This window comes from Saccopteryx leptura, chromosome 2 (assembly GCF_036850995.1).
Source record: "Saccopteryx leptura isolate mSacLep1 chromosome 2, mSacLep1_pri_phased_curated, whole genome shotgun sequence".
In the NCBI taxonomy this organism is placed as follows: Eukaryota; Metazoa; Chordata; class Mammalia; order Chiroptera; family Emballonuridae; genus Saccopteryx; species Saccopteryx leptura.
Window position 1 is genome coordinate 4,504,617 of NC_089504.1, and position 15,195 is coordinate 4,519,811.

The window sequence follows — 15,195 nt, forward strand, 5'->3', positions numbered from 1 at the left end:
TTTTCTACTTGACGATCTAAGGGGAAAGAGATCAGTGCCCCTGACTAAATAGTCAGAGATTGCATGTTTTAAAAATTCTTGTGGCGTGCCCATTGAAAATTGCTGGCCCTGGCCGGTTGGCTCAGTGGTAGAGCGTCAGCCTGGCGTGCGGAAGTCCTGGGTTCGATTCCTGGACAGGGCACACAGGAGAAGCGCCCATCTGCTTTTCCACCCCTCCCCCTCTCCTCCTCTCTGTCTCTCTCTTCCCCTCCCGCAGGAAGGCTCCATTGGAGCAAAGATGGCCCGGGCGCTGGGGATGGCTCCTTGGCCTCTGCCCCAGGCGCTAGAGTGGCTCTGATGGTGACAGAGCGACACCCCGGAGGGGCAGAGCATCGCCCCCTGGTGGGCGTGCCGGATGGATCCCGGTCCGGCGCATGGGAGAGTCTGTCTGTCTCTCCCCGTTTCCAGCTTCAGAGAAATACCAAAATAAATAAATAAATAAATAAAATTGCTGCAATATACAGATGATGTATTATAGAATTGTACTCTTGAAGCCTGTGTAGGTTTATTAAGCAATGTCATCACAGTAAATTTAATAAACAAAAGAAAAAAAAAGAACTTATATAAAGCCATTGAGTGGAACTTTGGTATTCATTAAAATGGTTTTAGAAGACTGTTTTATGATAGGAAAAGGTATTTAAGCTATATTATGAAAAGTAGAGGGAGGTCACATAAATAGTACTGTTCCAGTTTTGTAAAAGAATCCGTCTGTGTGAATAACCAGCATGTTGAGTGGTAGAATTATGCATAAGTTAATTTTTTATGTAGACTTTTTCTATAGTTTTCAAGACTTCAAAGTCAGTGTGAATTTTTGTTTGTGTATATGTGAAAGGAAGGGAGATAGTGAGGCAGACTCCCGCATGTGCCCTGATGAGGATCCACCCAGCAACCCCATCTAGGGCCAATGCTTGAGTACCGAGCCATTTTTAGCACCTAAGGCTGATGCACTTAAATGGAGCTATCCTCAGTGCCCGGGGCCATGCTTGGACCAATCGAGCCACTGGCTGTGGGAAGGGAAGAGGGAGAGAAGTAGATGGTTGCTTCTCCTGTGTGCCCTGACCGGGAATCCAACCCAGGACATCATCTGCTGGGCCGACGCTCTATGCATTGAGCCACCAGCCAGGGCCCAGTGTGTATTTTGTAATTGGAAAAATAAACAAACACGTTTTAAAAAATGTCTTTAGGTGAATGGATTGTTTCTTTGTCAGGAATGGGCTGTATCTTCTTTTGTTGCCTCTCCTGAGGCTCACCAAGCTTTGGAGGAGAGGGCGCGGAGCTGGAGGGGGTGTTGCGAGGTGTAGGGGCTGCTGCTCATGCAGAGGTCCTGAGACTCAGCCCCCCACGCTGCGGCGGCTGCCCCCCGGGCCTTGGCCTCCCCTGGGAGCTGCAAACCTGGCATCTGCCCTCTGCTCCGGGGTTCTGGCTGGCGGTTCCGGGGTTCAGGAGCATCTGCCTGGCAGTCCATTGTCCCTCCTGATCAAAATACACCATCCACATAACATCGTAATAGAAGTAGAAGGTGAGTCCTCTCTCAAATGGGCTGCGGTCGGGGCTGCACAAACAGCTTGCGTTTCGCTCCGCTTCGACTCAGCCTAATGTGTTGGTAAAAGGGTCCGTTCCCGAGATGTTTCGTACTTAATTACGTATGAACATGGCAGTAAGTGGAGGCCCCTAATAACATGCTTGGTGGTTGATTAAGTGAGCGTACAAATGGGCAATCAATCGTTTACTAAAATATTTAAAACGCCTCCCGGCTTCCTGGAACGGGAAGAACGTGGCTCGTGCGCGGTCCTCCGCCCGCGGCTCTGCCTGTGGAGACCTCCCTGTCTCCCCGGTCTCGGCCTCTCAGCTTGGACTCTTCATCCCCACTTTCTCCAGAGCCAGAGGGCGGGGTTCCGAAAACAGCTCTCATCACGTCACACCCGCACTTAAAACGGTCGCACTCCCTTCCCTGTACCCACCGCCGCCCCTGGTTAGCCCTTGGGCCCCTTGACAGGCCGGACCCAGGGCTCCCCTCTGCCCAGGACACTGTGACCACCCTCTCTGGAGCCTCCAAGATTCTCTGTGCAGCAGGTCTCTTATCCTGCACTTGACCCTCACTGCACTTCACGTTCCGTTTGTGTCTGCCTCCCCTGCTAGGCTGCCCCCCACCCCCACCCCGCACCGTGAGAACGGGACAGTTCTGTTCGCATCCTTGTTTTTTTTTTTTTTAATCTTTGCTTCTTTTTTATTTATTTATTTATTTATTCATTTTTTAGAGAGGAGAGGGAAAGACAGAGAGAGAGAGAGGAGAGACAGAGAGAGAAGGGGGAGGAGCTGGAAGCATCAACTCCCATATGTGCCTTGACCAGGCAAGCCCAGGGTTTTGAACCGGCGACCTCAGCATTTCCAGGTTGATGCTTTATCCACTGCGCCACCACAGGTCAGGCCGGATTCTTGTTTACGCCTTTGATTCCATGAATGTTGCTGAGTCAAGGAGCGGATTGGGAGGGTAGTGGCTGTGATCTGAGTCGACGGGGCGATGGTTCTTTCTCCTCCTTCTGGAACTGACTGCCAGCTCCCCTTCATCTCATGCTCCTCCTGGGTTGTCATCGCTGAAGGGACTCCCACTTCCTTCTGGTCCATATGCAACACCTGAGGTCCAGAAGAATGAAAGCATTAGCTGGAGAGGCGTGAGTCAGGGGCGGAGGCTCCAGTCTAAAGCAGATGTCCTGATCTCCAGGGTCTTCTTTGTCCTTGGGAGGTCCCTGGGGTCATCATTGTCACTGTCAGGTCAAAATCGTGATCGGCAGGAAGGGAGAGGAAAACAGAAGTGGGAGAGGAGGAGATTCTCGCTATTCTTGCTTTAGGTGAATTATCATCCATCTGATTCTAAGCAGTGGAAAGGTGATTGATGCACTGAGTCTTAGACAGGTGAGTGTGGGGGAACACATAATCCACTTCAGGTATTTTCAGTGACATTGACTGAGGCTAGAGCGGGCTTGGTTTTATCATGGGCTCCCCTGCTGTTCAGCAAACTGTCGAGGACATTAAATATCTATATTTATTGGATGACTGACTCGACTGCTTACCATGTCCCCGGGACTGTGGGGCTGCCGCAGTTTAATCCTCAGAACAACCCCAGGGTCTTAAGCATTATGCCATGCTGATTACGACAGGTGACTTAGCTATGTTGTGGCTTATCCAAGGCAGATTGGTTTTAAATCCTTCTGGTGACATTCTGCCTAACTGTCCAACGCAGCGTTCTGCATCCAGTGAATCCTTAATAATTATTAATTGATGAGGGTGCTTTCGCAGCCTGAATGCTTAAACCATGTGCCCTCTGAATATGATGGGAGCTGCAGCATATTTTAATTAAATACTGACAACTTTAATTCGATTGCTCATTCTAATACACTTGAGCTGATAGCACCGAGCTAATGGCTTGTTCATTTTGGAAGATATTAGCAGCAGGGCGCTGCCTTTTACCCAAACATAAGATCACAACAATTAAAATCTGATATTGTTTGAAATGAACTCCTTTAAAGTAATTTATGTCCTACAAACACACGCAGAGGCAATAGATGTGCCAACGTTCTCAAGAACTTACAACACCTTAGAGAAGCTCTCTGTTCTGTTCCTTTCCACAATGAAAAGTTTTCCGTTGACAGCAAGGTGAGACCCCTTACTAGATTCAGGGGAAATGTGTATTTCCACGGATCAATTTCTGAGTTTCCTTGAAGAGGGGGAGCCACAGAGAAATCCTGAAAACTAATGACTGAGGGAGCAGAGTGTATTTGTCCTAAACTGCGCCAATCAGAGTCTAAACTGCTCAATCTGAGCCCAAGACAAAGGGAAATCTTATTGTGCGCGTTGTGTGGGGAGTAGGGGTGGGTGGGAGGGGTGCTGAGAAGGAGGGAGACGAGGTGCCATCTGAGTAAACAAAGCGATGAAATAATTTGGAGAGCGGGTTCAGAGGGCAAATATACTGTGTTAACTCACTGCTTCAGCTTACACTGAACACCTATTGTGCCCCAGGCATTTTGAGTCCCAGTGGCCATGAGCCATATATCCCCATGGGGTTTGCCTAGAGCATAATTTTTTTTTTTTTGGAGATTTTATTTATTGATTTTACAGAGAGAGGAGGTTGGGGGAGGGTGGAGTAAGGAGTATCACTTCCTAGTTGTTTCACTTTAGTTGTTCATTGATTGCCTGTCTCATGAGCCTTGATCGGGGAAACCCAGGGTCTCTGACCAGCGACCTCAGTGTTCCAGGTCAATGGTTTATCCACTGTGCCACCACAGGCCAGGCAAGAGAGCCTGATTATTCTGAACCAGAGGTCCAGGCTTGGGCTGCAGGGGAAACTATGCACCCCCTGACATTGTATGCAAAGCCTCGTGTTGATAGGTAGATACTGGTGTGGGCCAAAACAGACTGGTACTGTTTCTTCTGAGGCTAAAAAAGTATACAGCAGGGGTCACATTCTCTAAGCCTTCAGGGGTCCCCCCGAATATGAGTAAATATGACAGCAGAGTTTGTCTTCTCTAATCTTCCCCTGGAAAGGATGAACCAACTGAAGCCAAAACCCAAACAAGCCAACGAGCACAGGTATTTCACTTTGCAAAGGTAAAAAAAGTATTTTCTACAAAAAGCTTTAAAATGGCATGGCAACTGTTAGTAATACTGTATTGCAACTGAGGTAGAGGGGGGCTTGGGGGAGGGGGAGTGAGGTTGGAGAAGAAATGGGATTGTTAATGAGGTGACCAACTTTTTTACAATGAAAAGGAGGACAAAAATAAATTGAAGAAAATAATATCGTAAATAAAAGGAACATTTTATTCATTGCAACAATAATATACTATAATATGATAAATGCATAATAAAAACATTTGTAATATTTTATATTGTAATTATGCTTACATGCCTATTAATTTTTAATAATAATTGTAAGAAAAAAGTACTCATTTAGATACAGATACATCACATCACACGCAATAGATTGATTCTGCATCGATTGAATATGGACATTTACAGATTAGTCTTCCAATATCAAAGAGGAGGACATGTAGGAGGACACTTTTCGAGGGAGGACAGAACTTACAAAAGCAGGACTGGCCTGACCTGTGGTGGCGCAGTGGATAAAGTGTCGACCTGGAAATGCTGAGGTCGCCAGTTCAAAAACCCTGGGCTTGCCTGGTCAAGGCACATATGGGAGTTGATGCTTCCAGTTCCTCGCCCCCTTCTCTCTCTCTGTCTCTCCTCTCTCTCTCTCTCTCTCTCTCTCTCTCTCTCTCTCTCCCTCTCCTCTGTAAAATGAATAAATAAATAAAAATTAAAAAAAAATTAAAAAAAAAAAAAAAGCAGGACTGTCTTCCCTAAAAGAGGACGATTGGTCACCTTATTATTAAGGAAGTGAGTTTAAGGTAAGCTACACAATTTCAACAATCCTAGTCCAATTGTCTGGAAAACTGGAGATTTTTCTTACCACCTACTAGGCTGTGCCTACATTTTCCATTCTCCTCATGGATGGCCATTTAAATCAACTTATCTTGACAAAATTTCAGTCTTAACTTGCAACAATAGTGCAAATAATGTCTGTATAGCTTTCATCCAGGTTCCACAACTGTTACTATCTTACTGCATTTGTTTTATCTTTCTCTAAACATATCCATATTATTTTCTTTTTCATGCAGACAGAAAAGGGTACTCCTTTATCCCTTCAGGGCATGTTTCTCTAAATGAGGATATCCTTTTCCATAACCACAATATAGTGATCAAAATCATTACATCATCACCGATAAAATACCATGAACTAGTCTGCAGCCTTATTCAGATTTCACTAATTGTCCTGATCATGTCAGCAAAAAGAAAATCCCAGATCATGTGTTGCCTTTAGTTATCCTGCTTCTTAAAGGATTTTATTTATTGATTTTAGAGAAAGGAGAGAGAGAGAGGCAGAGGGAGCAGGAAGCATCAACTCATAGCAGTTGCTTCTTGTATGTGCCCAGGGTCTCTAACTGGCAACGTCAGCATTCCAGGTTGATGCCTTGTCCACTGCGCCACCGCAGGTCATACAGCTGTTCTGCTCCTTTAGTCTCTTTCACTCCGGAACTGTTCCTCAGTCCTTTCCTGTCTTCCGGGCCACGTTTTGTGGGAAAGTACCGGTCGGTCACTTAGTCGGATGTCCTGACCAGATTCAGGGTTTGCATTTTTGGCAGGACTGTCACAGAATCACATTACCCTCTTCTCAGTGCATCGTCCCAGGAGGCAGCTTGTCCCACCGCGGTGTTGTTGACCTTGAGCTCTTGGTCAGAGTAAGATCTGTCAGGTTTGTCCGCTGTGAAGTCCCTAGTACCTCCCCACCTTTACATTACTGAATTAAAAAATATATGGTAAAATATGCATGACATTTACCACTGCTGGGATAACCAGTGTGTTACAAGTGTGCTAGGGTTGCTCACGTGCACTTTGCCTAATTGGTGCATGAGCACCAGTCAGCGGCACGTGTGTACAGTCTATGAAAGGCTGTGGGTGCTGGCCTCAGGGTGGCAGACTGCAAACAGCAGGTTGCCTGCCACCATTGGGAGGGGCCATTGTTTGCCAGAGAAGGAGATTTCCCCCAGCCTGTTTTGCAGGAGAGTCTGGAGAGAGAGGAAAGGGGTTTGTTTCCCTGTGCCTGCTTGCTTGTTTTGCTGTTGTGAGACTTTAATAAACAGAATGGCCACCATCCTCTGGCTACACTGTTCCTTTACCAACTGCCCAAATCCAATGTGAACCTGCATGGTCACGGCCACTGGCCTTTAAACCACTTAAACCATTTTATGTGTCTAGTTCTGCAGCATCAAGTGCGTTCACACTGCTGTGCCATCATCACCACCATCTACAGAACTTTCTCATCTTCTCCAGCTGAAGTTCTGTCTCCATTAATCAATCGCTAACTCCCCATTCCCCCTCCCCCAGCCCCAGGCAACCACCATTTTACTTTTGTTTTTATGAATTTTCCCACTTTAGGGACTTCATATATGTGGAATTGTACAATAATTGTCCTTTTGTGGCTGGCTTATTTCATTTAATATAATGTCTTTAAGGTTCATCCACATTGTAGCATGTGCCAGAATTTCCTTCCCTTTAAAGGCTGATCTACTCCTTGTGTGTATACACCACGTGTTGCTATGTATTCATCTGAGGATGGACACTGGGTTGCTTCTGACTTTTAGCTATTTTGAATAAAGCTGCTATGGACGTGCGTGTGCAAATATCTGCTCCAGTCGTCATTTTCCCTTCTTTTGATCTGTACCCAGAAGTGAAATTGCTAGGTTAATTTTCCCTTCTTTCCCTTGCGGGGCAATACTCTGAGACTATATAAATACCCTGTTACTCCTCACACTTTCACTCGCTAGTTTTAGCATCCCTTCATTCTATCTGAATCAATGATTATTCCAAGGGTGCCAAACGGAAATTTTCATTCCATCACTCCTTCCACGTTTATTAGTTGGCATTCTACTAGAGGGGAAAAAATTTTCCCTTATCTCCTATTTATTTATAGCTGTGGACACATTTTATTCAGAGGGTTATAATTATTTACTCCATGGACACTTTAGTTCTCTGAGCGATTCTTTTCCCTATAACTCCCAAGAGCGCAAGTCTGGGGAAATGCGGAAACTTTCTGTACGTCCTTGTGGACATCCGAGCGTGGAGCCTGACTTTCCCTAAATCGAGATTACTTTCTTGCCCATATAGTTCAAGTGGACACCCTCCCCTTGGCGAGTTTCCCGCTTAAAGCACCTGGGCTGAGCCCATCGGCGGAAACTACATTTCCCAGAGGCCTTCGAGGCTTGCGTCATCAGCGAGCGCGGCTCTTTTCGCTCGTGAAGCCGGTTGGCTTCGGAGAGTCGGCTGTGGCGCCGGCAACATGGCGGACATCCTCAGTGTCGGCGTGAACCTGGAGGCCTTTTCCCAGGCCATTAGTGCCATCCAGGCGCTGCGCTCCAGCGTGAGCAGGGTGTTCGACTGCCTGAAGGATGGCATGCGGAACAAGGAGACGCTGGAGGGCCGGGAGAAGGCCTTCATTGCACACTTCCAGGACAACTTGCATTCGGTCAACCGGGACCTCAAGTAGGTACCGGCTGAAGGGGCCGGGGATCGGGGACCGGCCCGGCTCCCTCGCGTCCCGACCCCGCGCGAGTCTCCCTCTTCAAGGGCTGTTCTCCCTGTCCCTTGCTCACTTTCCCTCCTCCACGCCCCTGCCTGTCCCGCAGGGACCCCTGTGCCCACCTCCGCGGCCCCCTCTCGCTTCTCGTGGCCTCCTGGTCCTGCTGCCCCCCGCCGCCCCGGACCCCGTCTCTGGTCGTTCAGTCCTGACGAGGAGACCGGCCCTCCCCATCAACGTCCACTCCCCGCTTCAGCTCGGCAGGTGTCGCACCTGTAGGCCCTCGGTGCCCCACCGTGTACTGGACTGATGGTGCCGAACGGGACTGATGAGCCCGGACCCGGACCCGGACCCGAACCCGGGCGCACCTGCTCGGGGTTAACTCCACGTCCACGCTCTGCACCTGGAACTCATCAGTTCCACCTGCCCCACCCCCCAAAACGCGACTCTACGGGCCTCGATCTATCTTTCCCTCCCCTCCCAACACCGGATCACTCTCGCTGCCGGTTCCCCGCCTTCCAGGCTCAGCCGGCGGAGCCCCTCACGCCAGACGTCCCCTCCCTTCGGCTCTAACTCGCCCTTCGCGGTTAGGACTGCACATTCCTTTCTCTCTCTTGCAGGCTCCCTTCTTTCCTTCTCTATTGTAAGTGGTGTTGTAAGAAATTAAGTGAGTACATGCTTGTAAGATGCACACAGTAGGCACTGTTTCCACTGGTTAAGTCCTTAGGTTCCTTCCCTTCCTTAAGAGCCCAGTCGTGCCCAGGGAGGTCAGAATTGGGGGGTGTTGGCATTTTATTTCTCAGAACTAACCTGAGCAAGGGAAGGCATTTGGGGAGCTAGCCCTCTTTTGAGTTCTGGAGTGGTTGGATTTTTTCTTTCTTTCTCGGTGTCCCAGTGGAGAGCCCAAGTTGATCAGGCGTCCCTGATTCGACTTCGTGTACTCCTGCTTGTCAGCAGGGCTGGCAGCCTCTTCGAGACCACTCTTGAGGCGTCTGTGAGGATGCTACCGATCAGTGCCGACACTAACTGCCACCGGAGGAAAGACACGACCAACACATAAGTTAGTTGCAAGAATCACACAGGCAGTTTATTACTCACAAACCCTTTTGGCGTGCTTTAGGGGGCCCCGTGAGCGTGCTCCTCTCGGCTGTCTTTGGTCAGAGTGGCGTAGAGACAGTCCATGTTCATGTTGGAGTCTGGGGGACTAGAGGGGCCCCTCAGCTTTACTACCTTTTCTAACCTAGGCCTTCTAACAGGTGTCGATCTACAGGATTATCACCTCAAACCACCTTTTTGGGAGTTCCTCGCAGGGAGCCCTTTTTATGTTAATCTACTGAAATGTTACATCAGGCCACTTTTGAGATGTTCCTAGGGAGCCTCCTGTCTACCTCAGTCCACAGAGTGATGACATCAAACCACTTCTTATCTATGTATAACTTCACACACACACTAACTGAGCCCTGCGCAAAAGGCAGAGTTTGTTTATCTGTCTGTACCCACTATATTAATTCCTATCCAGATGGCATAACTTTCTTATTTAATTTCCTTAATTGCTTTTAATATTATATCTCAATTACTTTTATGTATCTTCCATGTTTTTCTATATTTCTATATACTTAATTACTATAACCTTATAGTACTGCAACACTCAGTTTGTCTCCTTAGTAACCAGTTGGAAGAGGGAGCTAGAGTAGAGGAGGAGGTGGTGACCAAATGATGAGTGCCTCTCCCTCCACCCCCCAAGAAGTTTCCATTTGGGGGGGGGACCAGGAAACGCCCCCCCCCCCCAGTCCCACATTGCTTGCGGTTCCCTGACGTAGTGCGGGTCAGTAGTCGCCCTGCTCGAGGAGGTGCGTTGGTCGGTCTTTTCTCTCTTCCGTTTCCTCTCTGGTTTGCCTCCTGAGGAACGTTCGCGCCATCCGAGCCCCTCCCCATTTTAGGGAGTTTAGGAATGTTTACATTACCCCTTTGCCTTCTCAAGTCTTTCTACAGCCGCGCCCAGAACGACGGTGACGGAAGGTTCCAAAGGGAGCCTGGTGTGAGAGCCCTGCCGTTGGCAGTTGGGGGCCCCCCGGGACGTGCTCCCTGCTGCTGGCAGTTGGGGGCCCCCCGGGACGTGCTCCCAGAGCGGGCAGTTGGGGGCCCCCCGGGACATGCTCCCTGCTGTTGGCAGTTGGGGGCCCCCGGGACGTGCTCCCTGCTGTTGGCAGTTGGGGGCCCCCGGGACATGCTCCCTGCTGTTGGCAGTTGGGGGCCCCCCCCGGGACGTGCTCCCTGCTGTTGGCAGTTGGGGGCCCCCCGGGACGTGCTCCCTGCTGTTGGCAGTTGGGGGCCCCCTGGGACGTGCTCCCTGCTGTTGGCAGTTGGGGGCCCCCTGGGACGTGCTCCCTGCTGTTGGCAGTTGGGGCCCCCCGGGACGTGCTCCCTGCTGTTGGCAGTTGGGGGCCCCCCGGGACGTGCTCCCTGCTGTTGGCAGTTGGGGGCCCCCCGGGACGTGCTCCCTGCTGTTGGCAGTTGGGGCCCCCCGGGACGTGCTCCCTGCTGTTGGCACTTGGGGGCCCCCCGGGACGTGCTCCCTGCTGTTGGCAGTTGGGGGCCCCCAGGACGTGCTCCCTGCTGTTGGCAGTTGGGGCCCTCCGGGACGTGCTCCCTGCTGTTGGCAGTTGGGGGCCCCCGGGACGTGCTCCCTGCTGTTGGCACTTGGGGGCCCCCGGGACGTGCTCCCGGAGTGGGCTCCTGCTCTCGGCTCCGTTCTGGCTTCTCTGGCGTCTCCCCGCTAGACTGGCGTGTGTGCGCAGGCCACAGCCCCCTCGGCAGTGTCTTCCCGTTCCGTTTCTTACTTATCTCTCCTCTTCTGCTAAGTTTTACTATCTGGGAGCACCACGTGCACCTCTCCCTGCGTGAATAACACCATCATTCATTCAGTTACTCGCTGTTCTGCCTCCTGTAACGATCTCTGTGTGGTCTGAGAACTCAGTGAGAAGCAGAGGTACACCACCTTTCAAAATTCCAGGTCTCCTCGCCCCTCGTGGAGAACAGTGCGAGTTGTTAAATCTCAGTTTTAGGGTTCTTACTGATTCCAGTGCCCTTAAGTCCCTCCGCCCACCAACTCCTTTGGAATGGCACCAGAGGCTCGGTTTTAAATAAGTGCCCAGTTAGGGGTTTTCTTCATTGTCCCTAATCTTTTTCACCTTTCATAAAAGTATTTTCTTTTTGAGGGACTTCTGACGGACTGTTTGAAGAGCAGCCTTTGACCAGTGTGGGGGGCTAAGCTGGCGTCTGAGTGAGCTCAGCTTTGATGCATCTTTTCACTTTGCAGTGAGCTGGAGCGTCTGAGCAACTTGGTGGGCAAGCCGTCCGAGAACCACCCTCTGCACAACAGCGGGCTGCTGAGCCTGGACCCCGTGCAGGACAAGACCCCTCTCTACAGCCAGCTCCTGCAGGCCTACAAATGGTCAAACAAGGTAAGGGCGGCACGGCAGGCCTATAAATGGTCAAACAAGGTGAGGGCGGCACGGCAGGCCTACAAATGGTCAAACAAGGTGAGGGCGGCACGGCAGGCCTATAAATGGTCAAACAAGGTGAGGGCGGCACGGCAGAAACGGAGCTGAGAGGGGGAGCTGAGAGGGGGAGCCACGTTCTCTCGTATTTCATAAATGCAGAAGGGGAGGGTCACTGATTCAGCATGCAGTTCCAGAGTTGGAAGTTTTAGAGCTTCTCTCTGAGCTACTGCCTATAGCAAAGGCTTGGAAGTCTTTGAGGCTTATTCATTATACTCAGGAATTAAATTAGAAACATCGCAGTCAGGTGTGTTTAACCTGGAGGCTGGGTGTAGGAAGCAGCTTTTATGAACCCCTTGAAATTATAGGCAAAATGTGGTATGTGCTTTTTTTTTCATCATGAAAGACTTCCTAGCTTTCAGCAGATTCTCAGGGGAGCCCATGACCCCCAGAAGGTTAAGAGCTAGTGGTGTACATGTTCACCCTCAGTGTCGTTGTGTGGCCGCGTGTGGCCGGCGCTGTTTCCCGGTCCTCTGGACGAAAACACTGGAGTGCTGTTCGGCAGCCGGCCCGCCCCTCACTCCCTCGTTCCTTCAGGCCCCGTCTGAGGGCGCCGTTCTGTGCGTGCTCCGTACAGTTTGCTGCGCGGTCTCCTTCAGCAGCCCCCTGGCGGAGACCCCTCGGACGCTGGACGAGGAAGACTAAATGGGGAGTCGAAAACTAACAGAGCAGTGAGGTTCACAGCCTGGGAACAGTTTGTTCATGTCAGGGTCCTTTCGTCTGGGGGCTGTGGGGTGCGTGTAATTATTCTTTTCTTCCTACTGATAGAGAGTGTCTGTCTGGAATGATTTGGGAGCACTTCTTGTTGGTCTGCGCTACCTCCCCAGACAGCTGTTCTTAGTTATTGGTGGGAAACTTCTGCCCCTCAGTTACCCACTGCTTTTCCCCTCTCTTCCCTGGTCCTTGCCCCCGTCAGCCCTTGGGGGACACGTGAGCCTTGACGATTTTTCTGCTGTGCAGACCTTGGTCTTTGAATTTCTCTACAGAGGGGTATTTGGTATTCTTTGTTTTAGGTGGAACCCCGGGATGGTCTGGGATTCAGGGAGAAGCGATCGATTGCGGGGTGCTGAAGGCAGACGTGGGCCTCGGACGCACACATTTAGCCTTTAAGGCTTGTCTCCCGAACTCGGGGCTGCCGGTGACAGATACTCGGTGTGGTCTCGAGGGTCAGGTGCCCCGCGGTCTTGCCCGCCAGACCTGCCCTCCGGGTCGGCCTGATGATCCCCGAGGTGTAGAACGGCTGGCCTGGCAGTTCGTAGGTTTGCGTGGTCCTTCTGCCAGGTGACCTGGGACCCACATCAGACTCTGCAGAGGGTCCTGGCCCTGCTTGGTAGGTGGCCGCAAGGACAGTTTATTACGTCCAGGGGGTGGGGTTCCCTCATTGGCCAGCACAGGTCACTAGGCGCACAGGAACTGGGGTCTCCTTGGAGTTGGAGAGAGGCAGTTCCCAAAAGGGGGAGGGGGACGCAGGGCCAACAAAGAAACTGTGTATCTGCTGCGGCTCCCAGGGCCAACCCGAGGCTGCCCAGGCCTTCCCGGAGCACACTGCTCTCCCAGGCCACCCTGCCTGTGCCTCTGGTGTGCCAACGGGTACTCGCGGGCTTTTGGACGTGAGTTGACCGTGACCGTGGGTGGGTGGGACGTGAGCAGCTGGTGGCTGGTGTGACTTTTCTGTGGTCGGAGTCCTCACCTTGCTGTTTGCTGTTTGGATGTGGAAGCCGTGTTGGTGTGTCGTGTGGGTGAAGCTGTTCTTGGAACATGCTGAAGTCATGGGGACTTGTCAGTGGTGAGGACGCTCAGGCCTAAGTCATGGGGACTTGTCAGTGGTGGGGACGCTCAGGCTGAAGTCATGGGGACTTGTCAGTGGTGGGGACGCTCAGGCCTAAGTCATGGGGACTTGTCAGTGGTGAGGACGCTCAGGCCGAAGTCATGGGGACTTGTCAGTGGTGGGGACGCTCAGGCCTAAGTCATGGGGACTTGTCAGTGGTGAGGACGCTCAGGCCGAAGTCATGGGGACTTGTCAGTGGTGGGGACGCTCAGGCCTAAGTCATGGGGACTTGTCAGTGGTGAGGACGCTCAGGCCTAAGTCATGGGGACTTGTCAGTGGTGGGGACGCTCAGGCCGAAGTCATGGGGACTTGTCAGTGGTGAGGACGCTCAGGCCTAAGTCATGGGGACTTGTCAGTGGTGGGGACGCTCAGGCCTAAGTCATGGGGACTTGTCAGTGGTGGGGACGCTCAGGCTGAAGTCATGGGGACTTGTCAGTGGTGAGGACGCTCAGGCCGAAGTCATGGGGACTTGTCAGTGGTGGGGACGCTCAGGCTGAAGTCATGGGGACTTGTCAGTGGTGGGGACGCTCAGGCCTAAGTCATGGGGACTTGTCAGTGGTGAGGACGCTCAGGCCTAAGTCATGGGGACTTGTCAGTGGTGGGGATGCTCAGGCTGAAGTCATGGGGACTTGTCAGTGGTGGGGACGCTCAGGCCGAAGTCATGGGGACTTGTCAGTGGTGGGGACGTTCAGGCCGAAGTCATGGGGACTTGTCAGTGGTGAGGACGTGTAGGGTGATCTTGAAACCGTGAGTGACTGGAATTCCAGTGGAAGTGACAGGTTTTTCAATAGAGATGATGACACTTTGACACTTAACATTTTTCTTTTTAAGATTTTATTTATTCATTATAGAGAGGAGAGAGAGAAGGGGGAGGAGCAGGAAGCATCAAGTCCCATATGTGCCTTGACCAGGCAAGCCCAGGGTTTTGAACCAGCAACCTCAGCGTTCCCAGGTTGACGCTTTATCCACTGTGCCACCACAGGTCAGGCCGACACTCAACTTTTGAATGAAGTAGCTTAATTGTTGACCGAATTGAATAGTTCGAGTGTTAAAATAGAAGTGCCTGCCCCTGCCCCACCCTGGCCTGAGGTGGGAAGAAGGTGGTATTAAGGGAAAGATGTATTATGTGCCTGGAACTTCTTGTTCAGGTCATGCTGCAGGTTAAAAAGAGATGTGGACGTTTATGAGACTAAATCCCATATGAGCAGAGGAGAGATGTAGGGGTTTTAGGCACGTCCTGTGCAGTAACTGGTCTTGTACCAGCGCCCCGGCACATGGGAAGAGAATGGCTAAGAGAGCTTGCCCTGGCCAGGCGGCTCAGTGGATACAGCATTGACGCGATGCACCAGAAGTCGTGGGTTTGACTCCCCACTCCCACCCTGCCGTCAGGCACGTGTGAGAAGCAGTCAGTGAGCACACAACTGAATGGAACAACCTAGTAAAGCAATGAGTGATGCTTCTCTCTCTCTTTCTCTTCCTTCCCACTCCCGCCCCTGCCAATCAATGGGGAAAGTTTAAAAAATTAACAAAAAACAAAAAGAGACCTTTAGTTGAACCCTGTGTGTGTGGCCGAGCAGACTGAGGCCCAGTGGGCGGACCTGCTCATGGCGCCGCAGCTGGACTAGACGCTGAGTTTCCTG

At 51.2% G+C, this 15,195-nt stretch overlaps 2 protein-coding genes across 2 annotated transcripts in view; one reads left to right on the forward strand and one right to left on the reverse strand.

The window, feature by feature from the left end:
• Positions 1-15,195, reverse strand: part of PRRT1B (proline rich transmembrane protein 1B) — a 596,855-nt gene that overhangs the window by 94,162 nt on the left and 487,498 nt on the right. The gene's annotated exons all lie outside the window — the stretch shown is intronic.
• Positions 7,918-15,195, forward strand: part of MED27 (mediator complex subunit 27) — a 212,251-nt gene continuing 204,973 nt past the window's right edge. The window contains exons 1-2 of the mRNA XM_066366884.1: positions 7,918-8,133; positions 11,487-11,631. Coding sequence (XP_066222981.1) covers positions 7,931-8,133; positions 11,487-11,631 — 348 coding nt within the window. The 5' untranslated portion in view covers positions 7,918-7,930. The remainder of the gene's footprint in view (positions 8,134-11,486; positions 11,632-15,195) is intronic.